Source organism: Phyllostomus discolor, chromosome 1, assembly GCF_004126475.2.
Source record: "Phyllostomus discolor isolate MPI-MPIP mPhyDis1 chromosome 1, mPhyDis1.pri.v3, whole genome shotgun sequence".
Lineage (NCBI taxonomy): Eukaryota > Metazoa > Chordata > Mammalia > Chiroptera > Phyllostomidae > Phyllostomus > Phyllostomus discolor.
Window position 1 is genome coordinate 174,459,329 of NC_040903.2, and position 27,671 is coordinate 174,486,999.

Below are 27,671 nucleotides of genomic sequence, written 5' to 3' on the forward strand. Positions count from 1 at the left end.
AGTGGTTGCATTAAACGAACACAGAGTAAGTGCTGTATGAGTACACATTCTCATTTTGCTTGTTTACCATTCCTGCCTACTTTTCCATATGAACTTTAGAATCTACTTGTCAATTTTAATTTAAAACCTTATTGGTATTTTAATTTATATATTTAATGTTCCAATAATGTAGGGATAACAGACATCTCTATAATACTGAGTTTCCCCATTGAAGAACATGGGATACCCCTTTTCATCAGATTTTCAAAAATAGCTACCTACCCACTCGTCCACTTTCCATTGCTGTCACCTTAGTCCAATCCATCATCATCACCTGGGAAGCCGATAATACTAGTGGCCCCATACATCTGATTCAAATGTCTACTTCTTTATAGTCTATTCACTTACACTGCAACCAGAATGGCCTTTCAAAACTAAGTCAAATTATGACATTTCTCTGTGCAAAACCTTCCAATAACTTCTCATAACATAACTTTGAATCAAAGCCTGGAAAGGAATTAGAAACAGCAAAGCCAACTTTTAGTTTACTGTGGAGGGAATTCGAGTTCAGGGGAGTTGTGTTTTGTTTGCACACTGATACCTGGCTTGAAGAACAGGAGGAAAGTGGTGAGATAGGAGATACAAAGGGCGAGTGCTGAGGAAATGTCCAGGAGCAGGCTTCGAATCCTGTTTCCCTCTGTTCTCCTCAGAGCCTCCTCTTCCCAAGAGTCCAAAAACGCACCTAATAGTGTCCAACTTTTCTACTTAAAACCCTTTTAATGCCCTACTACTTTCTACATAAAATTACAAGTCAACCTAGTATACAAGATACTCTATTATTTGTTTTAAAATGAATGGAGCACCAAATAAATGAAGCACTTTGGTAGGTGCTGTTATAGTTAACAAAACAGGCATGGTCTTCACCATGTGTAGTAGGAAAGGCAAACAAGTGAAAAATAAACTTGGGATGTTTGCTGTAGGACAGGAAATACTAGGCAGTGTCTAGATGCTGCTGGGAATGATTCAGAAGGAGAAAATGTAGTAGAGATACAAAAGAAATAAAGGTCTTGAGAAATGATGGGATCCCCTTTAATGATGTTGAGTTTTGGTAAGAGGGATTCTTCCGTTTTAGCAGGAGAAAAAAAAGTTGGGTGCTAAAGCAGGTAGATTTACAGATTTGATGATGGGGAGGTGACTTTGATCTTCTGATAGTTTCTCAATAAAATATGAAGCAGAGTCTTCAGTTGAATGGGGAGGAAAGAGAATATATTAAATGGTCATCTCAGAGCAGTAAGGGGAAGTCACACTTGCCTATTTTTCAACTTCTCAATCTCCCTAGTAGTTGTTTCAAATTTCTGTTATTTTCATTATTCCTTTCTGGAAAAGTTCTAATTGCTCTTCTAGATCCATCTGGGCCACCGCCTTCTGTGTGACCACACTTGTTTACCTCACGTTCGTTATTATAACGCACCGATGTTTGTGTTTGCATGCCCTAGTGGACTCCGTAAGCTTCTTGAAAAGCTTGGTCTGTGTCCCTAGTGTGGGGCCCATGCATGATATTTATGTAAGGATTTTGAATAAATATTTAACATAAACCTTAATAATGGACTTTTTGTCTATGGAATTTATAACCAGGAGAATTTATTAGCAGGATATAAAAGTGCCAAGGATTAACCAAACATTAGAATAAAGCAGCTCACAGTATCTGTGTCCTTTTAAAAATGGCACTGCATTATGGACACACCACCACACGGCATTTAGTCCTTTTATTTTATTCAAATGCTAAAATGTAAGTTTCAAGATAAAAATTGTAGTTATACTCAGTTGAGTTTGATTTAAAAACATCAATTATGTTTTGTTAACAACTTCCAAACCAAAGTAAGGTTGTGACTAAAATGTCTCCCAGTCCATTCCTGGAGGATTACCCTTAATATATTTAGTAGCTACTTCGATTTTCACTCTACAAAAGGAAAATAATGGTGCCATAAGAGAGAGATAATGAACAATTAAAATATGAAAGGCTTCCTGAGAAAAACTTTAACCATTACTAGGGACACTCAGAAGGATACCTGTTTCTGTTCTATTATGGCAACCGGGCTTGAACACTCAGCAAAAGTGAACTCCTGGCCCTACTCCAGCCATACACAGGTGTCTCACATCTCTGACTACATCCCGAAAGCCCAACTCTTCCTCAGCAGCACTGAGAATTTGCTAGTGGCTTTAAAGTTCTCTTCCTAAGAAAGGGGGTAAAAGGAAAACTCAAGAGTCTAGAAACCAAAAAATAAAAACAGATATCTCAATGTATTTGGATTTAAACAATTTCAAATACGTTTGAGCTGAATGAATAGTATAGAAAATTGTATCAACATTATAAAAGAAAAAGCTTGAAAGGTACCCAAATATTTTAATATTTATGGAAACAAATAATTTTCATTTTTAAGTCCCCAAAATATTCCCCACTATTTAATTTTATACAGGGTTGGGTAAAACTAGGTTTACAGTTGTGAGTACACAAAACACAAGAGTTTATTCTTGTATTATTATTATTCTTGTAATTATTATATTATTTTCCATAGGAACAGTAAATCTTTTGCCCCACTCTATAATGAAGATTAATAATTTATATTTTAGTGTGAACACATTAGCTTATGCTGATAGCAAAGCACAATTTTCTTTAATGTTCTACAAAGCCAAAGAATTAGACCAATATCCAGCACAACAAAACAAAACAAAAAACTAGCTCAGTACTTAAGGTAAATGCATAATATTAGGAGATTTTATTTAGTTCAGCACATGGCTGTTACTATGACTGATGCTGCATGCTACTTTTAGAATTAGATGTCTTTTTCTGAAGATTTAAGGCAGACTTCAATTCCATCTGCTCACTCATGGCATTAAAATGCATTAAAGATGGCAAATCAGACAAGTCAGCAAGAGAATGGCCTTTTTTATAGTACCAATTGGAAAATTAGTGTCATGCATTAGCAGGTAAGACTAAGAATACTTCACTTCCACTGCTATTATGAAATACTTTGGTAGGTGCTTCATAATAATAATGGAATATTATGAATATTGGAATAAAGCTAAAGGAATTATTAAAATACGGTTCTTCAGGGTACTTTTTCCATGAAAATTTTAACTACTTGGAAACTTGATATTTTCAGGAAACAAATATGGGTAAAAAAGATTAAACTAAAGAATGGTATCTCAATCTTCAATTTTAAAGAATTTATTTTCCCATTTGTAGAGTTAACATTATTGTAAAATCCACAGTTATTGAAACACCTGCATTGCTTAAAAGAACTCCTAAGAATTTTGTTTAAGCATGTTTTTTAAAAAACTGAACCAAAATAATGTACACTTTATCTCTGAACACTGTGTAAAGTCCACATAATGTCCTCTGTACCAATCAATGTGATGTTACCTAATACACATGATCTGATTTTTATCCTAAAGACTTCTGACCATGTATGATATCCAAGACAGACCCAATGCTTTAATGTCAGACTGCGGAGACAGTCACGATCCTAAACATGAGAGGGAAAAGCTTTATATACAGGACAAAAGTCTGATAGTTTAGCTGTTTGCAGCATCTGCCTGGCGAGGCCATCCTTCTTCTTCAACTCCAGAATCATACTCCTCTTCAGAGGATTCCTTTGTTGGAGCCCTAAAATGAAAAGCCAGCAGGGTTTTTTTAAGCATGTTTTATAGGGTACTCATGATTTCTAGACTCAATAAATTAACCACCTTGCTAAAAATGCCACAAAAGAATACTAAGAGCACTCTTAATGTTAAATTGCTTAGTGGTAAAATATGGGAAAGATTTAGACCACACAACCAAGAGTTGTAAGTAATTTTCCTAACATTTTCCCTAATAGATGTATTACTGAAATAAACCGACAACAAGGTTTCAATTATTGAGACGTAAAAAATCCATTTCTCTAGCAAAAAGTTAAAATCTATTATTTCAAATCAAATGCTTGACTTTTAGCATATGTCTATGGTAAAGAAGATGACAACTTCTGACCAAATCTGACTTGACTCAGACTAATCAGAATTATGATCGGACCACCACAATTCCTTTAGATAGTAATGTCATTAAAAAACTAAAGATTGCCTCTTGGAATGACAAAAGTTGTTCAGAATCAATCAACTGCCTCCTAAATTATCTTAGAAGATAAGTAAACAGAAGACATATCTTGTGAAAGTTAAAACAGAAGCCTAATTTCTGTATGGGTAAACAATAATGTCAAGCACTGTATAATAAATATTGATTGATTGGATCAGTAAACTGTATCTTGCAGGCCCACTATCTGTTTTTGTAATGAAAGATTTACGGGAAGACAGACACACTCATTTATAGATTGTCTATGGCTGCTATCATGCTATGAGGGCAGTGCGAGTAGTTGCAATACAGACTCTCTAAAGATGGCTCTAAAATACTTATCTAGCCCTTTAAAAGAAAGTTTACTGACCCAGGAGTAGATCAACAGTGAAAGATATATCAAATTTGTCAACTGATATGATACATATGAGAGAATAATTATGTCCACAAAGTTTTGGTCTCGTGAAAGACATAAAACAAGTCATTCACAAATTATAGAATTAGCAGTCAAGTTTATTTAAATCTTTTCACTTGGATTACTTGTGTGTCTCTTTTAATCTTCATTGGGGAAAAAGTAGAGGCCAATTTTGAAGCTCAGTTTTCAAAAGACTCACAAATTATTATTTATAAACCAAAATTAGAACATTTTTCTACAGAAAATTTGTGATTATTGCTTCCCTCATGAATGTAAGGATTTTTATGCAATTTTTATGACAAACCACTAGCACTACAGAGCTGATCTTAAATTTTAGATCATTCTAGCTTGAAAATACACTTTACCGGATGTATCCTGGTTCCTTTTTTCCTTCTACTACTTCTTTGTCAACCTCCACACATACAATATCAGAATTAGGGACTTCAAACATTGGTTCTAATAACAGCTTTTCCTAAAGAGAGAAAAAATAATGAATGACGTGGAAAACTGAGGTTGCTCACAACATACTTGTATTCTACCAGCTACAAATCAAAGTCATTAACTCAACAAATATTACAGAATCCCTATTATATACCACAACTGAATGTTGTAAAAGTCAGCATAAAAGCTTTTTATATTCTTCATATTAAAACAGTTTCTAACTAAATTCAGAAAGAAATCATTCTATAAGGAAAGGCTATTTATCTGTACTTCTCTGTCTGCTTTTGGATTTGGATGTTTTCAAAACCATTCCTGGCATATTCTCTGACCAAGGAGGTCAACTGGTAATCCTTCTTTTAAAACATGATTTAATCCTAAATCATCTCTACCAGGCTCTTTAATTTTGACTATGACTTCAAATAAGCATTTGTCTCAAGTGCTTTGATAGATCTAAAATTGTTTACTAAAGAAAACTGGTTTCAACTACAGGAAGGGGCTGGATTATATTCCACCTTAAGGAAAATACTGGTTGAGTACATCAGATTTCCTAAAAAATGTCAATGCTGTCACCTACTTTGCATGTTTATATAAATCTGTCCTTAATCAGCAGCACCTGAAGTGCAGGCCTTCCTTAGAGAGTATAATCTCAAACTGTCCCACTGAGATGAGAGAAGTAATGTTTAGTGGTGAAATCCTTAAGAGAAAATAGGAACATGATCATGCTTCGGGAGCATGTAGAGAAACAGCGACTCACTGTACAGCCAGATCTTGCAGGTAGGGGAGAGAGCTCTAAGGAAGAGAGTGAGTGTGGCTAAAAATAGGCTGGATTTCTAGGACTTGTTACAAAATAAAAAACAGTGAGTTCATACCATACTAAAAAATTTAGGGGTACAGTGTCATGGTATCTGCAAGTTAATTTCAAACAAACAACAAAAATGAGGATTTCAATGGGTCTGAGAAGGCACTCTGGGGCTCAGTCAAAAGGCCTGTGTAGAATTTTTAGTAATCCTCTCTCCCTTGATCGTGGTTTTTCTCTATTTCATCGATTATATTATGTGTGTCCTTTGTTGCAAACATTTTAAAGTTTCTTTTTGGAAGAAAAAACATAATATACTGTGACAAAAAAAATCACAAAAACACTTGATCAATTCTTTGGATATATTTCCAAAGGAAAAACATGAAGGCTTAATATTCCCAAAACTCAGATGAAGAAGCAATCTAGTTTTTGCAATAACAACATCAACTTACCATTATGGACCGAAGACCTCGTGCACCTGTTTTTCGCTCCAGTGCAAGTCTGGCTATGGCTTTCAAAGCATCCTCCGTAACGTTCAGCTCACACTAACAATACATTTAAAAGAAATGAGAACTTAAATAATACTTAATGATATTTTCCTAATATAACCATATAGCATTTGATCTATTAACTATTACTACCTACCACCATTACTGGTCTTTTTAGAACAAAAAGGAACCAATGCCCTGACTTCACAGTTAAAAGGGTGCCAGAAGGGTAAGTACACTGATTCACTAATAGCTGGAAATATGGGGCCAGAATCTTGACTGACCTTATATATCCCCTTTCAGAATAAAGTACTTGTAGACTATCAATTTCTTACTAGAAAACACACATTTTAAAAAGTGTTACTAACTTCCTCATCCTATCGAACAAAGGTAGAACATTAGATAAATCTCTCTAAATTACCACACATTTCAAAACAGAATTCAAATTACTGAGAATTTAATATACCAGAAAGAAAATTAAAGTACTTTGGAATACCATATTTCACAAAATATTAGTATTAAACAACTTCTGGTTATTGATTTCTACCTTTAGAAAATGTAAATTTTAAGTGAGGTATTTCTCTCTCATGGTTTTCTAGAATCTTGCCTTCAAAAAGCACCACTTGCTTCTATCAATTAACCTATAAGAAGGTATCAGTTTATGAATAACAAGTTTGTCCTTAATCCTTGAAGAACCTTTTTTCTAGATTAACATGGACTTTCTAGGACTTCACTCAACAATCACTGAAGCCCTATGTACTCATATGTTAGAGACTGAATGATGAATCAGACATGCTCTTTGCTTTCAGGGAACTTGGTCTACTGGAAAGTGACAAGTAAGTGAACTACTATTTTGGGCACAGAACACGCATTGTGCTAAGGAAGCACCAGAGCAGAGGCATCTAAATAAGAACAGGGGACCACTGAAGGATTTTAAGGAGGAGAGTAAAATAATTAGCTTTGTGTTTATTCATTCAATAAACATTTATTAAGAATTTAGTATCTGTTTGTTGGACACTGTGCTCAATAATTTAAAGTGATCCACTCTGGAAGTAAAGTGGAAGATAATGATGGTGGTGATGGTCAGAGACACATCTGAGACAGGGAGACTGACCAATTAGGAACCAAATGCGTGGTTCAAGGTGAGGAATGATAAAAGAGCTTGAGCTGAGGTAGTGGCAATGGCAACAGAGAGGAGGCTAATATTTAGAGATATCAAGTTCATAAACCCCAAAACATTTGCTATCTGATGACTGTGGGTGTTTGAGTGACCTCCAGGTGCCTGGCTGCAGAGAAGTTGATGTTGGAGTTAATAAAACTTTATAGAAAAAAAGTATGTAAGAGTATACGCAATATATCATAATAAAAGTATTTACAGTATCAAGGCTGAAAGGACAATCCTGTGTGTCTGACTTGAAGGGTGGAGAGTAGACTACTGGAATAATACATATATATCTTTGGACTTTATGCTATAATGAAGATTTTAATTAAGAAAATGTAAAGCTAACTCCTAAATGTCTAATATAACAAAATGTACATTCCCTGATTCCTAAATCCATATTGAGTGAGGAATAGTGTGGTATTCCAGATTAGCAGGACTGTTGTTTTTTTTTAAATTTCTTATGCTAATTTAATGCAGTTTCAATAGCGAGAAAAAAAACCCCAAAAAAACAAAAACAAAAAAGACCCCATAAATTGACAAAGTATGAAAAATAAAAATCTAACCTTATCCATGCTGAATAACGCCTGGTACTGGGGAATAACAGCATTACGTGGCTCAGTTAGTATCTGTACAAGTGTTTTCTCATCTAGGCTATGCAAAGGGACTACCACAGGCAACCGCCCCACAAACTCAGGAATCATGCCGAATTCAATGAGATCTCTGGCTTCTACATGACGTAATAATCGATCTTTTTCTTCAATGTCTTGGTGAGTATTTGATTCGCCACTTAGATTGGCGAGGTCTGCAGCAGCTGCAGCCCTTCTGCCTTTTCCCAGATTAGATGGCGTTCCAAATCCAAGATACTGCCAAAGAACAGATGGATGTTATAAATAACAGATGAAGTTGCATTGTACTAAGGTCTCTGCATGCACATCTCATGTGATTTTTGTAACATAAGAAAGTCCTATTACCATTAACATTTTACAATGAAGCAAACAGGCCTAGAGAGGTTAAGGACCTAATACCTTGGACAAAGCCTCATTGGTGTACCTGGTAAAGGCAGGATTTGAACTCAGGTCTATCTGCCTTCAGAATTCAGAACCTAGCCCCTATATAACAACCAACTTTCAAAGAATGATTTCTAGTAAAAGTAGGTAAGTAAAAACTATAAAAAGAAGTCCCTTAGAACTCAGATAATGATGCTGCAGGGTTTTTCTGAGACCTCTGAATTAGTGTGGTTTCCAAACTGTGTAAGAACTGTGAAAATGGAGACAGTAATTACTGTGTAACCAAAGTTAATTTTGTAATACTGTAAACAGAACTATTGCCTATGGAATAAGAAGCCTTACAAAGAAATTATCCACAAGTATCTTAAGTCACTGCTAACCTATGATTTAGGGTTATATAGATCAACCTATGAATCAGAATAAATTAAGATTAGATTTTATAAAGAACATATAAGGATAACATCAAACAAGAATGCTAACTGCTGCAAAAGGTTGGATATCTAAGGTGTATGGATCTTGCTTCAATCAATATAAAAGAACTATACTCTAGGCAATTATCAGAAAGTTTAATTTTGATATGTGGTATAGCTTTTTTCAAAAGTATAAGCACATGCTGTGTGAGAAAACAGCTTAAATTAAAAATCGATCCCTGTGATTCTCTAAGCTGTGTACATGGACCATTAGTGTACTGGAAAGCAAAATACCTTTTAATAATTTAAGCACTTATTAAGCATATGTTACATATATGCATATACAGTAATAAACATATTTATTATGTAAATACAAACATCAAGCATTATAATAAAACACTGGGGATACAAACCTGAACACAGCCCCTATCCTACAAGGGTTTGTTTAGAGTGAGAACACATGAAGGTGTCATTACAGTGTCATAGGTGCAATAAAGGACAATGTCCAGGAAACAGTGGCAGTGGAAAAGAGGAAAAGAGGCATATACAGGGGAGTGAGGGTAGATGGCAAGCAAGAAAGCCTTCACAGAGGAATTTCCTAATCGTTTAACAGACTGAGTCTTAAAGGATGACACGTATTTGCCAACTAGACTGAGGTAGTGGAGGGCATGATCTAGCAGAGGTGCCCAACCTGCAGCCTGCAAGCTGCTTTCGGCCCAGGATGGCTGTGAGTGTAGCGCAACACAATACTGTAAATTTACTTAAAACATTATGAGTTTTTTTGTGATTACGTGTTGCAATGTATTTAATGTGTGGCCCAAGACAACTCTTCTTCTTCAAGTGCGTCCCAGAGACGCCAAAAGTTTGGACACCCCTGACTCTAAAGGAATAATACTTAGGCCTTCAAGCACTTTGATATGATTGGAATACAAATGTATTATATATACTTACTATTGTACCCAGGGCTTTCAACGAAGGTTGATAAAACAGTAGCCACACACATGTGTTTAATTCTCTATAAAATCACTGTTGAAGATTCTTATGCCTGCCTCCTTTTCATAAAGATCTATGTGACAAACTATTTTTTTAATCTTTGTCTCTCTTGAAGACCACGTATGACCGAAACCTTCCTTCTACATGTTTCCTATCTCTTTTCTCACATTATTCTTTTAAGATTTATTTATTTGTTTATTTATTTATTTGAGAGAGAGAGAGGAGGGAGAAAGAGAGGGAAAGAAACATCAGTGTGTGGGTGCCTGTCATGTGCATACCCCCAGCTGGGAACCTGGCCCAAACCCAGGCACATGCCCTGACTGGGAATCAAACCAGCGATCCTTTGTTCGCAGGTCAGCACTCAGTCCACTGAGCCACACCAGCCAGGGCTCTCACATTGTATTTTACTGTTCTTTTCTACATGTTTCCAGCTTCAAAGTCTTGTTGGAATTATTAATTATAAGTAAATATCAGAATATCCCTGCCTATGGTCACAGAATTTCAAATATAAAGTCTTTCTCTCTTCCTTTGACACACACACACACACACACACACACACACACAGAAATAATTCCTTTCTAATTTGTTAGGTTAATTTATTCAGAATTTCAAAAGCAACCCCCCCAACAAATTAATAATATGAAAAATAAAAATATAACCCTACCCATGCTGAATAAGGTCTGGTAATGAGGACTAACAGCATCACAGGGCTCTGTCAGTATATGTACAAACGTTTTCTCCTTCAGCCTATGCAGAGGGGTTACTACAGGCAACCATCCCATTAGCAGCACTGTATTTGTACTACTACTAAACTGCTACTGAAACTAGTGCATGCAAAGCCAAGGAGAGAAACTTAAAGCGAGTGATAACAGCAAAGAGTTGATCTATGATATATTCATTTAGGGAGCATATGTTATGTAAAAGGGATCATTTGTGGCTAGACATTATGCAAAACACAAACACATGAAAAATACAGGTCTTTTGGGCTTCTATGTTGATACTATATTTTATTACGATCGATCAACAAATAGGTTCTGGGCATATACCTTGATGATATGAAGAAATATGTTTCAGTTAAAATCAAGGTTTATAAGAATGCTTAAGAAACATTTGTAAAACTATGTGGGATCCACAACCCTTCCTCCAGTCCCCGAACTGCTTCCTTCCGTTTGGGAACGTCAGCAGTGATCTACAGGCAGGGGCAAGGGAGACAAGCTCTTCACTGGGCTTCAGCGAACTGAGCAAGAGGAATGAACAGAAATTTTACTGTTACAGCACCTACCTCATAATAAAATAACTCCTTAAATGAAACATAACATTGAAATCATCAAGTTATACTTTAAAGATGCCCATATATAGGTGATATTTAGAAATCTTCTAATTTACTATTCTGAAATTAAAAAGAAAAAAAACTAGAAATATGTTTTTGGTATGCTCTAAGAAAACCTAACTCTTAAAAATTCACAACTAGCAGCCAGCAGATATGAGAATAGAAACTGAATGTCTATCCTCTGTAATTTCAAATGCTCTGTCCCAGTAACACCTCAGCAAAACTTACCTTTTCATTCTTCCTCCTGCTGATGATTCTGTCCAAACCATTGAAAGCACCAGATGCAACAAACAGGATGTTTGTTGTATCAACTTGTACTGTTTCTCCACGGAGCTTACGGGAATTCTTTTCTGGAACATTGACTATTGTGCCTTCTAGTAGTTTTAGTAAGCCCTAAATAAAGAATGAATGATTTATAGCATCATCTTATAAGTGTATTATTTATTATATTTTAGATAATGGGATTTAATGGGGAAAATAATACGTGGTTATGGTCAATGAGCATAACTAAAAAAAACTCCCATATTTCTACAACTAACATATACTATCACATTAATAATTCATAAATTTAGGTGGAATAGTTATAGGACTCCTGACATATTCAGAAAATAGTCAACTGAGAGGTTGTTTTGATGGTAAAGACATAATTCCAACATAAAAATAGAATTACAACTCTATAAGATGGTACCCAATCATTATGGGAACATTCAGAGTTGGGAAAAAAATTAAAGATTTGTCTTTTATATAAATAAAATTTTACTCTACTCCCAGTATTAAACTTTGAGAACATCTATATTTTGAGATGCCTTTAATAAAAACAATTTATCCAGCACATTTTCTTATTGTGATTGTACTTCTCTATGTCTTTGTCAACAAAAGAAAGCAATTTTCCTTCTCCTGTGGTTTAGGTCATAATTAGTTACCAGTAAAAGGTCAGTTGAACAACGTATCATTTGGACTTTATGACTCTACAAGGAGTGAAACACTATTTTATCCCATTTTCTAACTAAGTGAAAAGAATAAGATACATGTATATAGTTCATTGTGTCTAGTTAGAGCCAGAACTTTCTTTAAGAGTCCTCTAGAAATGTTTAACTAGGCCCTTGAGGAATAAAACCAACAAAAATTAAATTTCATTTTTTTCTGTTCTTTAAAATAATTTTAATATCCTAAAAAAGGTAATATGGTATTTAAAATCACCAATTAGCTTTCTCTTAGGATCTGAACTACTTTAAAATGGTATGTGGAGTTTGGGGGTGGGAAAAATAAACAAATAGAATCTAATTAAATATGAAACCAAACGTACAATATTGGGAGGCTGATGTATTCCCTTCCTTTTAGTGGGCTTGAACAAAATATTCAACTGCTTACTTGCTGAACGCCTTCTCCACCTACATCCCGTAACTGATGAATGCCTGGCACACTGCCAATCTTATCTACTTCATCCAGAAAGACAATTCCTATAATTTAAGGAGGAGTTTATTATAATATGAAAAAGATATACATAAGATAGATAACCTCAGCTTTACAAGACTAGGTAGCCAGAGAGCCAAGTTATTTGATCTTTCACACTTAACATATTTAATGGCTTAATGTGATTTAAAAAAACAAAACAAAACACTGCACTCTCTCCTATTCATCCTTTTGTGCACATGTTTTATAATTTATTTTATACAATTATCACTTGGCTATGATAATCAATTCTGTCTGACAATAGTTATTCACTCCACTAATGTTTCTGGTTCTTGATTCTAGGAGTCTCTTAGAGGTGCTGATACTAGCAGAACTTTGACTCTTTCCCAACTACTGGTATATTGTCTTAAAATATGTCTTGAAGGATCTGACAGGAAGTGCAAGCTCTTCATGTAAACAAGGACAGTTGATAGATGGGGAAAGGAGAAATGCAGTATCTATGACATCCTATAGGTGAATAGACTGATCTGTTTGTAGATTCATCATGTACACTCCTGCCCTTGCTCTTGTCCTTGCACCCGTCTCCTCCCCATCCCAGTATTAGGAGTCTAGAGGAGAGTCAGAACAGCAAACACAATGACAGTATTAAGGATCTAATGGAATAGTAAATCAGTTTTCACCCAAGTAATCATCTAGTGACAGTAAGGCAAAGCAAACTTAGTGGCCCTTAGTATACTAGAAAATGTTTAGCATGGCTACTTTTATATAATTACAGAGTTACTCCTTGATTCAAAATAGTATTAGCTCTTAATATTAGATTGTTTCCTCAAGAGCCTACTGAGGGACAGACAAGCAGCTATGCTGAAAACATACCTTGCTGTGCTTTTTCTACATTATAATTGGCATCTTGGAGCAGTTTGGCAATCACAGATTCAATATCTTCACCTACATATCCAGCCTGAGTCAAAGTTGTACAGTCACAGATAGCAAAAGGGACATCAAGGCATTTAGCTAGAGTTTGTGCCAGCAGAGTTTTACCTACAAATAGAAACAGCAACTGAAATACGATGACATACAAATTCTCTACAAAAATGCAAAATTAATTTGAATGGTATATAATTAAAAAATCACTGTTATATCTTTTCTCCACTTTTATTCAGATCTAATGGTATATTACTTTTATTATCCCTGTTGTTAGAAATTAGCCTAAAGGGCAATATCAATGCCTCAAATCCAGCTTGGAGCCTATGCAGAAATCCTGATAATGTATGCATAAGATTGGCCTTGGATTTTCTTCTCCAGATCCAGGATCTCTCAATCACAAAACACAGGTTACAGAATTATTTATATTCTATTTTTTAAATGAGTAGTAAATTTTCTCAGGAAGTTATTTACCTGACCCAGTTGGTCCAAGCAGCAAAATATTACTCTTCTCGAGTTTTATGTCGTCATGGGAGGAATCCAAGACTTCACCTCCTCGTTTTTCCTGCGGCATTTGCTGGTTTACCTGCTGCTGCACTGATGCTCCTAAAGCGTTACCATGTGGACTGATTCCAGCAATCTGAAGCAATTCTGAAAAAGTGCCACAGGAACTACTAGAGCTTCACGATATTTTACTTGAAAATATGCCCGTTAAAACCTTATATCTAAAACCAATCAACTATTTAGAAAAACTGAAATATTTTGACAATCTGTCTTACCTAAAAAGAAAGAAAACTTCCAATTATCTAGTTGACAAATTTACAAGACAACAATTTTTCAGGAAAACTCAAGTAAAAGAAACAGATTCTATTTATCCTCCCCTCCCTATTTATGTAAACCTGTATGAAGGATGCCCTTTCATTCAAGGAAAGGCAGTATAATAAAAAAAGAATAATGGTAGGACTCAGAAAGCTTTGGTTTTGATCCTTGTTTTGTCGCTAAACAGCTATATGATTTGGGGCAAGTCATGTAAACCTTAGTGCTGTTTCCTAATCTATAAAATGGTAATAATTCCTGTCCTATCCAATTCAAACACATGGCTGGGAGGTATAAGAACAAAATGCAATTGATTTGGATGTACTCTGAAAGACTAACAAAGGTATATATATATATATTTTTTTTTCAGTACAAATGAAAAGATGCATGGCTATAGAGAAAGACAAAAACATTGAACTGAGAAACAGAACTTGGGTTCTAGCCTCAGTTCTGCTGCTGTGTCAAGTCACTTAACTTTACTTCCTATAGTAAGGCCTGCTTCCTTACTGCAAAGTGAAGATACTGAGACTTACGACCTCCACAGTCTCTTCCACATCTAAGAGTGACTCTGTGAGTCTACCAGAGAAAACAAGTATGGTAAGACTCATTATCCCCTGGCACTATCTGAATCTGATTGTATAGGATCTTCACTGGATCTTTCTAGTCCCTTTAGTAAAGATACAATGCTTAACTAGATGAGACTGATATTGCTGGTGACCTATCAGTTTATCAACAGATGCCTAGAACAAAAACAAAATAAAATTTTATTCTCACTCTCCCTTGGCTGAAGGAAAGAATCCCACTAGTATTTTCAATTGTCCAGACTAGTAACTACAGTGAGTCACATGATGCATGTATTTGACTTACTCAATGATTTAAGTTAAAATAGGAATAATTTAAATAGTACAAAACAGATGAGGTTAATCATTATATTTCATGAAAATATGCTGCAGAAACTGTGAGATAACTCTCTTGTTCTCTTACTTAGTCTCTGTCTCTGCCCATCTCACTGCATGAGCAACTCTTTACAATGAGCAGGGCTATGAACAGGCAGGCTAGCACAGTGGTTAGCTGCGTGAAACTCATCAGCTGTATAGCCCTGGACAAATTACTTAAAATTTCTGTGCTTCAGTTTTGTCATATGTAAAGTGAGGATGAAAATAAAGTTTCTGTCTTACAGGTGTTGGGAAAATTAAGTAAGTTAATATATATAAAACACAACAGTGTCTGGCAGATACTTTTGTAAGTGTCATAAAAGAATTTGCTATTAGCATTGCTATTTCATTAGAGTTTAAGTATTTCTATAATATAGCTCTTAAAAGCAAACCAACTATTTAATTGGCTAAAAAGTTCATTTGGTTTTTTCCACACGATGACTTTAGTAGCACTTAGTTGTCTCTAACTTCATTTGAAACAATTTCGTTAGACTGTATTATGACAGCTGTCTTACCAGTGTGCATTTAAAAAAAAACTTATCAGAACTAGTGAATTTTTGTGTAGCCATTTTAATATCAAAGATGAAAGAAAATACATATGTTCAGCATATTATGCTTTATTATTTCAAGAAAGGTAAAAATGCAACTGAAATGCAGGAAAAGATCTGTGCAGTGTGTGGAGGAGGTGCTGTGACTGATTGAACTTGTCAAAAGTGGTTTGTTAAGTTTCGTGCTGGAGATTTTTCTCTGGATGATGCTCCAGTCAGGTAGACCAGTTGAAGTTGATAGTGATCAAACTGAGACGTTAATTGAGAACAATCAACATTCTACCACATGAGAGATAGCCAACATACTCAAAATTTGCAAATCAATAAAGTCATTAGTGAAAATAAAAAATGTGTCTTTTATTTTATGGAAAAAACCATATGGACTTCTTGGCCAACCCAATATTTCATCTGGTGCTCCACTTAAGAAAACATATGTTCCAATGATGGAAGAAAAAAAAATCAGTCTTTTTTTTTTTTTAAATGGGTTTTCTTTTTGTACAAGGAAATGAACAAGCTCCTGGATAAGACCTGGGTAATGTCCCAGTCCCAACTGCCTGTCACTTTGTTCCAAACACAGATCATAGATTTTTATGGCACGGGGTACTTCTACTGTCAGCCATCAGTCTTATTATACAGTATGCTGGTCTCTGACATGTGATTTTCAAGGAACTTTCAGGAATATTTTGATTATATATGTCTTTGGCCTAATGCCTTAACTTACAACCAGACTAAACTATACATAAAAATAAATTCTATTTAAGCTTTCAAAATATTAATTTCTAAGTCAATCAATACATATAATTATAAATTGCTTTTACCTAAGTTCGTAAATACTATCACTTGTTAACCTTTAAATTATATTAAATCAGTACACATATCATATATTTTTTCAAAATATTCACTGTATATTTTACTACTAGTTTCACAAGTGATCTGCCTAAATTTATGAATATAATATTGACAGCATATTTGATATTTTTAGATTAGAAAATATTTATTATACACGCAGTTACAGTGTAGTACTTACATCTTACATTCTTATATGTAATCTAATTCTACTGCACTTACTTGTTTCTTAATTTTATCATGCATGGTATAATTATTATTTTCATACAATTTAAACATGACTAGAGATAATATAATTTTATTATATATAATAAATTTCATGCCAGAGTTGGTAAACTAGTTATGTTCTCATGGCACATATCATAGAGAGAGAGAGAACACTTCAGACAGTAGATATATAATACTGCTTGGTTCAAAGGCAAAATAAAAGTATCAAATTAGTTTATTGTTTACTTGTACTTGTTATTTTAACTACTGAAACAAAAGGCCACATAACTCTTTTTATGGTGCTCCGGAACCTTTACCCTCTGTGCAGCAATTATATCCACCATGGGATATACAAAAGAATGTGCACAAGACATGGGAATGACCACTATCCTGGATGCATCAGGTCCTTCCACACTCTCCGTCAGACCTGATGCTCAGAGGGACAATCCCGGGCTGGAAACACTGAGTTGGGGCTTATTCATAATTTGCAAGGTTACGCTAAGCTTCACATACACCAAAAAATAAACTATGGTTTCTGGCAAAGAGTTGCTGGAAGATAATGTGTCTCCCTTAAAATTTCTGTCACTTATAATTATGCAGATCAACTCTAATTGTAAGGCAAAAAGAAAAAAGATATAAAGTGGCAAGCTATAAACTTCTACAAATACAACTCCTGCTAATATGTAGGTCTATATTTAAAGAGAAAAACTATACATAATACTTTTCATCTCTCTACATTATGCTTTACAAAATACCACAATGGAAAAAATAAAATCAAATATCTGAAATAACCTAACATACACATACTACACAAATTATGAAAAACTGTTCCAAAATTATATATATCATGTGTGGTAAACACATTTAGATAATATACAACATCTTTCTTGGTAATACACAAGCACATATATGTCCCCATTACTACTGCTGACATACTTGGCTGAGGTGTATCTCAAAAGGAAGAATGGTCACAGAGGAGGACCTGAGGAGCAATTACTTACTTGTAAATCTGTACTCATCCTCCCGTCTTCTTATTTCTAACTCTGAGAAAGAGGATGAAAATATATATTTGTTTAGGGGAACAAACAAGGAGTATCCCAATTCTTGTTTCTTCTCAACATACTTAAAGAATGTGTTCATTAACTTTTTTAGCTTTTCAAAACATTATGAAAGAATCATATGTTACATCCTTTCCATATTAAAAACACCCAAATATAATTAATTAATGATGGCTATTTAGTTGCTAATATTCACACTTGTCAAATACCAAGGAGGTATCTATTTTAAGAATAGTAACAATTTAAGTCTTCAATAAGAGTTTAAACCCCTCATACTATAAATACCACATCACCATTTGTTTTTCTAGAACTAGAACAGCTTAATTATTGATTTGTTGACTGAAGAAACCAGGAAAAAACCATTTTGCTCTATGACGAGGCAGTGCTATTTGGACCTTATCGAAATGAAGGTTTCAAGTCTTCCATTAGTTATTATGACTTCTACTTTCTAAAAATAGAGTAACTGATACTACTACATAAGTACTTTGCAGTAAGTTTAACAAGTGAACAAATGCCTTCATTGAGCCAGTTATATATTTAGTAGCTGTTAAAAGTAATCAAAAGTCATCTTATAAATGTAAGTATTTGGCAGGACCCTCTCAAGTTGTAAAACAATAGCTGTGGACCTAAGTAAGAAATTGGGGCTCCGTGGCCAACAGCAACAACAAAACTTAAAAATTTACATTTTACTCAATTCAGTGTTTTTAAAAACTCATTCTATTAATGTAACACACATTATTGTCCACAGTAAGTTGAGATTACATAGTGTATTGGTATGTTAGAATCTAACTTCAATAGAAACTATATTGATACTTTGAATCACTTACAAATTTGCCCCTAACCTTGAGCACTGTAGCTGGGGCCCAAACGGAAAGGAAAGAGGGAAAGAGTGCTACCCGTGTTCTGCAAAAGTCATCTCTCCATGCACATGACTTAGATGAATTCGGTACCCTGAAGGCAGAAGAGCACTCAGGGTCACACAGAGCACTGCCCCGAGAGGGTCCTGGGGAACTGGCTGTGGTGAGGTCTATAATTTAAAGATGATGTCTCAATCTGTACCCCAGTGACTCTCAAACATTTTTCACTGAGACCCTTAGTAAGAAATACCTTTACCTCTGTGACCCAGATCCCATGCACATATAACTAAAAGCAAAAGTTTTAAGAAACGATACTTAACTACATACAGTTAATGTACTCTGGTGTTTTCTATTCATATCTATTAACTTTTAAAAAAATGCTGTGGGAAACCTTCCAAAATCATTTCATAATTCACTAAAGAGAAGTGACCTGCACTTTGAGAAATGCTGTACTATGTTAAAAGCACTTTAAGACAAAAGGAAGGAGTTACAATAAAGATTACTTCTAGACATAGTAATCTCTATATTGGACAATTATCAAAACACTAACCTCTAGGTGTTAATGATGTCTGCTTCTCAACCTCTGCTTGCTGCCTCAGGTTAGCTGGGATATTATTATATATTCTCTTATAATGATTGTACACAGCAACTGAAAGCACCTTCTTAGCAAATGACTGGCCAACAACATACTTGTCGAGGTAGTTATAAATCTGAAAAATAATTAGGTATGAATAATTTCATATCAGCTACCATAAAAACATATACATTAAAAAGTTATATACTAAACATATTTGCTTCCAGTTTTAAATTTGAACAAAGACTCATCAAAAACAAAACGCCAAGGGCATGATACATTATACAGCAATGATTCAAGGCCCCAAACCCTAAATGTACAAAAACACAATTATTTGTTCTTTAGCCTAACAAAGTATCACTGTCCTCTTCTAGTGCTACTAGTGCTAGTTCCAATTCTATAAACAATGCCATTGATGCTAACTTTGAAAAGTTAACATTAAAGACACTTAGAATGCCTACACATGCCACCAGAAGTCTAAAGATACCATCATTAATGTATTTCACTAAAATTAATCCTTTCCACACCTCTGTCAATCATATGAATAATATTCTTCATAAAGACAATGTATTATAAAATTATCCTTTTCATAAATAGGCATGGTATAATCAAAAGCCATTATACGAGTAACTATATATTTTAATTCTCGCAGACATTTAGCTTTTTTCTCAGATATTAACTTTAAAGGTAGTTATTTACCTACATGGCAATATAAAAGCTTTATTCTTAAAAGAAACTAAAGATCTATTCAATACTTGGATGTTGCCAGAAGCTTGGAACCTGGGTAAATTCCTTCAGCTTTCAGTAAATAGAAATTAACTGTTGATATTCACTAACTCTGGAAAATAGTTAAATTGCCTAATTACTTTCTCGAATTTTGACTTGGATGTCTAAAGTCTATACAAATTGCTGAAGAATATAAAGTTTAGTAGCTGTATTTTCTATTACATTATTTATTTTTACACTACAAATTCTTTAGTTCTTGACCATATGCATTTTATTATGGTTTAAAAAAATCTTCACAAATTACACTCATGAATTATTAAATCTGCAGAGCACACTTGGATGCACAGTGGTATCTAAACAGAGCAGAAGGAAGCTACACTGAGGCGGAGGGTGAGAAATAACCGAAGAGTACAAACACCTGAACGTGGCCAGCACACAGGGCACACCGCCCAGGAGCAGGGCTCCCTGTTCTCAGAAAGCGCACACTGAGTACCCACCCACTGGGGCTGGTTGTAAACTGTTGTGTTTCATACAGCCAAATCACATCCGTCTGAGACTCCTGGAAAGAGCCCATACCACAAAGGTCACAGCACTATAGAGGACAGTGCCGGTAGATTGGCCATGAAAAACTTACTCACTTCCATTGTTAGTCTGAGGCTGTTTTACCATAAAGTAGACTAAATTAATGGGGAGGGGCAGGGATTGCAGGCTGATGTTATTTAGGGGCTCAAACTAACAAAAATAAATCCACAGTTGTTCTATTTTAAGGTTATCATTTTAGATTAACTTAGTAGTAAATACTATTTTAATAATCATCCAACTACCTTTCATTGCTACTGAATATAGTAATCATTACATGGGGAAAAAAGCAATGGGCTCTACACCTAAATTCCAAGTATTAAATATCAAAAACAATTTAGCCAGATATAGTCCATATTAATTACTTACAATATGTGTTTAGATACTAATATGAGGGTCCAATATAAACTGCAGAGAGGGAAAGCAATGAAATATTTTCTAGATAAAATGCCTGTAAGACTGGGCTAAGACTTCATACCTTCTTGGGGGGAGGAGGTGGTTTCTGCTGGAATGCCAATTTTACAGCTTCTGCTGCTGATTCAGGTTCTTTAATTATGCTCTTCTTTGAGTCAGCTTCAGATAGTACAACAAAAAAATGATGACATTTTTCACACTTCACAAAACGGGTGGATGCTGTAAAAGAAAAGAAAGGTCAGCAGAGAAAAAATAAATAATTCAAATAGTATTCACCTCAGAGACTTACTACAAGTGAAAACTGTACTTTACAAAAAGTAGGCTTGTAGTTTACTCCACTAGCCACAACAAACAGCCTACTTTACATCTAAGAGAGATGATAAAGATAGATGAGTTCAACAAACTATATTTTCTTCATTTCCACTAGGTTCTTTCATTTTATGATGTAACTCATTAAGAGAAAAGATTGACTGAAAGTCTTTCAACTTTCCAAACACCAAACTTAATTTTTAAAACCACCATAAGAATATTAAATAATTGTTATTGAAATATGTGAAAAAGTAAAATACAAGTACATTAATCTATTTTCCCAACATTTTATTATGAACAATTTCAAGCATACACAGAAGTTGAAAGAGAGAAATCTATTTTAATCCCTAAAAATATAAAATAGTATATTCTTTAGGTTCTTTTCAAACTTATGAGCATTTTATAAAACCTTAACTTAGTAAAAAGATAAAATTATTTGATACCTTCCTTATTTTCGTCTTTAATACTTCCACTAATTTCTATTTCTTTGACCTAAAAACCACCAAGAAACTAACAAAGTAACAACATAGTCATATTTACTTAAAGATAATCATACAGCTTTTGAAAACAACACAGGGGCAGTTAAAAGTGAGGGTAAAAATGGTTTCTCACCCGGCCGGTGTGGCTCAGTGGATTGAGCACTGGCCTGCAAACCAAAGGGTTGCCAGTTTGCTTCCAGTCAGGGCACATGCCTGGGTTGCAGGCCAGGTCCCCAGTGTGGGGCACACTAGAGGCAACCATACACTGATGTTTCTCTGCTTCTCTTTCTCCCTCCCTTCCCCCCCTCTAAAAATAAATAAATAAAATATTTAAATAAAATAAAATAAAAATAATTTACTAAAAAAAGAAAAGCATTTCAATGAATATTTTTACTCCTAAAAATTAAGAGCAAAATCTAATTTTGGTAAGTTAGAGGGGACAAATAACCCTCTTTTTTTAAACCTCTTTTCTTTAAATGATTACTACAAGTATCCTATATTTCTTCATATACAGAAAACTGATCCCAGTAAGCAAGCTTGTATAGTATGCCAACAACAGAGAGACTACCTTAGTAAAAGCTTTACTAGGAGATTTGTTTAAATGAATGTTTGTCATGATTTTAAACAAGTTTCAAGGTCTAACATAAAATCTCCAAACCACTGCAGAAAAGTTTAATTCATGCCCTATGAGACATGTAAGTGCAGCAAGGCTTCAAAACCTATATGTAGATAAAAATAAAAACAACTAAAGGCTCTAACTTAGAGCGGGGAGACTATTCATGTTTAACAAGTTATTTTTTTAATTGGCTAAAGAATAGTATATCTTAGTCATTATAATCAAAACTTCCTTAGATATTAGTCTTATTTCAATTTCTAATGATTTTCTATACATTCATAATAGTATCTACAAAATGATATTTCAACAAAGTTAAGCAAGTGTAATACCACTATAAGAAAACATAAAAATTACTACAAATATACCTGTTAGATTGACTACACAACAAGATTCATGAGCTAAAAATAGTTTTTACATCCTGGAAAAAATGACAATGAAAATTACATGAAATTCAAATTTCAATGTCCAAGTTGCACTGAAACACAGCCATCCTTACTCATTCACACTGTCTGTGGTTGCTTTCGCACTACGGCAACAAATGAGAATAGCTACAACAGAGACCATATGGCCCACAAACCCTAAAATATCTACTGTTTGGCCTTTTATAGCAAAAGTTTGCTGATTCCTGCTATACAGTATTTAAAGAACATAAAAAAAAACAATTAAGGACTAGACCTATATGTATTAACATACATAGCTCTCAAAACATGCTGAGTTGGAAGGAAAAAAGCAATTTGCAACAACATGAACAATATAAATGACACCATTTATGCTTTTAAAAAGTTTTGTTGATGAAGATATACTACAGAAATATAGCTTTAGCTTTATCTGTAATGCTCTACTTTTTCATAAAGGGGGGGATATATACATGTATTCCTCAGGTAATTAAAAATAGTTAAAAATGACAGAAAAGTAGACAATTACCTAAACAGGCCACTCACAAAAGAACTATAAATGACCAAAAGCACAAAGATGTTTATGAACGAATAACTAAATAAATACTGATTCAACAAAAATGAATAACCTGAAATCAAACAAAACACTTTAGAACTCGGATGACCTAATTTTCAAGTAGACACAGAAAACCCACTGCATTAAAAAGGGACACATTCTGAGGAGACTTTCACTAGGTGGCAACACAACCAGAGGAGGAGGGCCTAGTCTCACTGCAGGGCCTGTTACTGCTCCTCAGCAGTAAAGATCCAGGGGGCAGGGACACTTCTGAGCCTAGCAGTGTCTGACTCAGCAGATGTGTGCCTGCCAAGTTAGGTGTAGGTATGTACTCTTCTTTTACTCTTTTATTCCACAGCCCCCTCCTCCATTCGAACTCCCAAAGGAAACAGACCACCTCACAACTGAGTTGACTAGTGTATAGTGTTTTCCACACTTGGTCTCACTGTTATATTTGCATATTCTGGAATCCTACCCAACATCTACAGAGTCTCAATCTCTAGGAAAGGAGGGGATCTATGGTTCACAATCACCCTCAGCATTCACTTAATCACTGTTAAACAACACTGCAGTGACCCGGGCAGGTTTTGAAAACACTGCATAAAAGAAAAATAAACTTGATCTCAAGAGAACCTAGTTTATCCCTAAGGAATTCCAGTTGGTAGAAATGTGTGCGCTAGGGACTTCTGAATAGTGAGTCTTCACTGCTTTGTGTCACCTTGGACAAGTTACTTAAACTTGCTCAATTTCAGCTTCTTCACTGATAAAAATGAGGATATTCTCCATCCTGATAAAAATGAAATTGTCAGAATAAAATTACATATACAGGCACCAAATGTTAGTTCCTTTCCTTTTCTATTCTAAGAAATTATTTCATAGGTCTAGAAAGGTTGAAATCTTTCTCTGAAAAAAATTAAGGGAAAATTTTCTTGATTAAAATACATATACTATAACACTGCCATTATGAATTGAGCAATTCTCAGATTTTTTGAGAACTTTATTATACCGAGTTTTGTTAACAGCAAATGTTATTTAGAAGTTATCATCTAGTTCTATCACTTTCACTTTATGTTGCAATCTGAATTAATATTCGTTCAGACTTATTTTTCTCTTTGATCTATTACTAGGCAAAAATCACAAGTGAAACTTCTAACATTCCAGCTATAGAATAGAATGGAACTATTGGGTGGGACAAAAACTTTTAGTTTTTTCCCTACAATGCCTCTCATGGCACTTAGTTGTATTTAACTTGATTCAAAAGAATTCTGTTAGACTGCATTGTGACAGTTGTCATATCAGCATGCATTTAAAAAAATTTTTATTGTTATTCAAGTACAGTTGTCTCCATTTTCTACCCACCCTCCACCCCACTCACCCCCACCTCCCACCCTCCTTCCTACCCCCCTGTGGCTTTGTCCATGTGTTCTTTATACATGTTCCTTGATGACCCTTCCCCTTTTTGGCCCCGTTATCCCCTCCCTCCTACCCTCTGGTTACTGTCAGTTTGTTCTTTATTTCAATGTCTTTGGTTATATATTTTGCCTGCTTGTTTGTTTTGTTGATTAGGTTCCACTTATAGGTGAGATCATATGGTATTTGTCTTTTACCACCTGGCTTATTTCACTTAGCATAATGCTCTCCAGATCTATCCATCAGCATGCATTTTTTTAAAAACTTATCAAAATTAGCAAATTTTTCTGCAGCCACTTAGAAGAAGATATGCAACATTTTCAGCATATTATGCTTCATTGTTACAAGAAAAAATGCAACTGACACACCAAAAAAGATCTTTTGCAGTATATGGAGAAGGTGCTATGACTGATCGAATGTGTCAAAAGTGATTTGCAAAGTTTCTTGGTACTACTGACTTTTTGGCCAAACAATTCTTTGCTGTGGGGCTGTCTTCTGCATTGGAAGACATTTAGCAACACCCCTGGCCTCTGCCCACTAGAAACCAATAGCAGGAGATAGCCAACATACTCAAAATATTCAAATCAATGGTTATTGGTAAAAATGAAAAATGTGTCTTTTATTTTACAGAAAAAATTAAATGGACTTTTTGGCCAACCCAATACTTTAAAAGTCTTTCCAAAACTGTAAAAACATGCTACATGTAGTACTTTTTCAAAGAGTGGCCCATTAATGTTACTGATCAATGTAAAACTGCAACTGAAGTCTCATATCTGGTTTATAATACAGAGAATCCTCTCCAGCTAATCATCAAAAACTGAAATGTCTGCCAAACCTTACCACCAACCTTGTAACTGGACTGTAGAGGAAGGCTGATGTGGCAATATAATGTAAGGTACTCTTGAATTATTACCATTAACTCTAATCACATAAGAAATTAGTTATTTGCTTCATTAAACAAAGTGTCTGTAGTAACATCTTTGCATTTCAGAGTTACAGTAACAGCAAAAGTAGGACTATGGATTTCTTCCTTCTCTTAGTGTCTCAATCATTAATAATGATCAGACATTTTCTAGAATTGAGAGCACAGCTCCTCTGGTAAGTACTCAGAGAAGGAAACGTCTTAATATTTGAATGGCTGAGCTCTCCAGTTTTATGAGATGATCAATAGGTATGTGAAGAATGGAATAATAAACACAGAATAGCCCCAGTTGGTGTGGCTCAGTGGATTGAGTGCTGGCCTGTGAACTAAAGAGTTACCAGTTCGATTCCCAGTCAGGGTACATGGCTGGGTTGCGGGCCAGGTCCCCAGTCGTGGGCCTGAGAGAAATAACCAATGGATGTATCTCTTGCACATCGATGTTTCTCTCCCTCCCTCCCCTCCCCTCTCTCTAAAAAATATAAATAAATAAAATCTTAAAAAAATAAATACAGAATAAAGAATCCTTGGTTTCTCTACAGCTTAATGGTCACGTGCTTGAAAACTCACAAAATTTGACCCTGTGACCTCTCAGTCCCTCTGCTCTCCCCCACCCCCACTTCCCCAACCCCATTCTGCTCTGCCATGCTGTGCTCTGAAGAGTCACCTGCCATCTGCCCCAGGAAGTGGCTTTGCTGGGCTCTTGGAGCATGCCACTGCTTCAATCAAGGGGTCTGCATGGACAGCAGTCTATGACCTGTACAGTACCTATGATTACACAGTTCCACCCGTGGAGAAAACCCCGGTGAAAACCAACACTCATACAGCTCTTTCTTCTCAGTGGTATGGAAGAGTAGCTCTGTGTTCTGGCATGGCTGCAAAACACTTCATAGATACAGGAACTGGCATCATAAAGAAAGATTATAGAGGAAATATTGTTGTTGTACTGTTTAATTTTGGCAAAGAAAAGCTTGAAGTAAAAAAGGGTGACCAAACTGCCCAGCTCATTTGTGCACTGACTTTTTATCCAGAAATAGAGAAAGTTCAACATCTGGACAACATTAAAAAAGGTTCAGGAGGTTTCAGTCCCACTGTAAAGAATAAAATTGATGCCAAGAATAGAAAAATGAAAAAATGTACTTTTTTCTTAAAAATAAAGAGTTCTTCTTTACTGTTTTGCACTTCTGTAAACTTAATAGCTCTAGCTTCTAAAAATGTTTGGTTCTCTTATATCAAGGAAAGGGTACTCTGTTGGGATCACACAGAACTTTACTTTGTTTTGTTTTTCTACATTTGATTGTTATAAAAATCTGCAGGATAACCTAATACAGTTTCTTTTCCAATCAAATGTACATCAATTACAGATTCTCCCTGCCCCAGAACTGTATTATTTAATTCACTAAATGCTACCCCTCAACAACTTATGTTTTGATTACTCTGTAAATCACAAGCAAAGCCTTTCATTCAGTAAATTTTAATTCTTTCACAGATACAAATTATTATACAAACTGAACTAAAACCATAAAAAATTAAAAGTAAAAACTTCACAAAATCCAAATTTAAAGTAAACACACATAAGCAAAATAAAGAAGCAAGTAGTCTTCTTAAATTATCCCTTATGCCACAGTGCAAAACATTACTAGTCCTGAGGATTTTTAGTATCTGGTGAACATAAGAGAGAATCATGTATGCTCAGGAAGAAAATAATCCTGGTTCACATAATTTATATATTTCTATACGGTTAACAACTCACAGGAAAAGCAGAGAAAAAGAACAACAGTGGGAGCAATACTTACATACAAAGGTCTCTACGTGTGTGCACAAGTCGCCACATTTAGGACAACGCAGCTGGTTTCCGCCTTTCCCAGAATTCCCAGAGCCCGATTTTTTACTGCTTCCCTCACTCACTGATTTCTAATGTTTATAGAGAAGGAAAAAAAGAGAGTGTCAGTTATTACTTTCAGGCA

At 34.9% G+C, this 27,671-nt stretch overlaps 2 protein-coding genes across 3 annotated transcripts in view; one reads left to right on the forward strand and one right to left on the reverse strand.

Moving 5' to 3' along the window:
* Window positions 1-1,607: 1,607 nt before the first annotated feature.
* CLPX (caseinolytic mitochondrial matrix peptidase chaperone subunit X) overlaps window positions 1,608-27,671 on the reverse strand; it is a 36,598-nt gene continuing 10,534 nt past the window's right edge. The window contains exons 3-14 of one of the 2 annotated variants that reach the window (XM_028505625.2): window positions 27,501-27,618; window positions 21,085-21,239; window positions 19,278-19,437; window positions 17,814-17,855; window positions 13,935-14,111; window positions 13,413-13,577; window positions 12,498-12,586; window positions 11,355-11,519; window positions 7,950-8,249; window positions 6,189-6,281; window positions 4,865-4,971; window positions 1,608-3,646 (exon numbers count right to left, since the gene is read on the reverse strand). In XM_028505625.2, the coding sequence (XP_028361426.1) occupies window positions 3,556-3,646; window positions 4,865-4,971; window positions 6,189-6,281; window positions 7,950-8,249; window positions 11,355-11,519; window positions 12,498-12,586; window positions 13,413-13,577; window positions 13,935-14,111; window positions 17,814-17,855; window positions 19,278-19,437; window positions 21,085-21,239; window positions 27,501-27,618 (1,662 nt within the window). In that variant the 3' untranslated portion in view covers window positions 1,608-3,555. The remainder of the gene's footprint in view (window positions 3,647-4,864; window positions 4,972-6,188; window positions 6,282-7,949; window positions 8,250-11,354; window positions 11,520-12,497; window positions 12,587-13,412; window positions 13,578-13,934; window positions 14,112-17,813; window positions 17,856-19,277; window positions 19,438-21,084; window positions 21,240-27,500; window positions 27,619-27,671) is intronic. The other variant, XM_036009196.1, reaches the window with a different exon arrangement.
* Window positions 26,279-27,001, forward strand: LOC114491501 (deoxyuridine 5'-triphosphate nucleotidohydrolase-like; the record flags this gene model as incomplete). The annotated part of the gene is made up of 1 exon (XM_036010836.1): window positions 26,279-27,001. A coding segment is annotated over one exon (723 nt), but the record flags the coding sequence as incomplete, so codon positions are not given.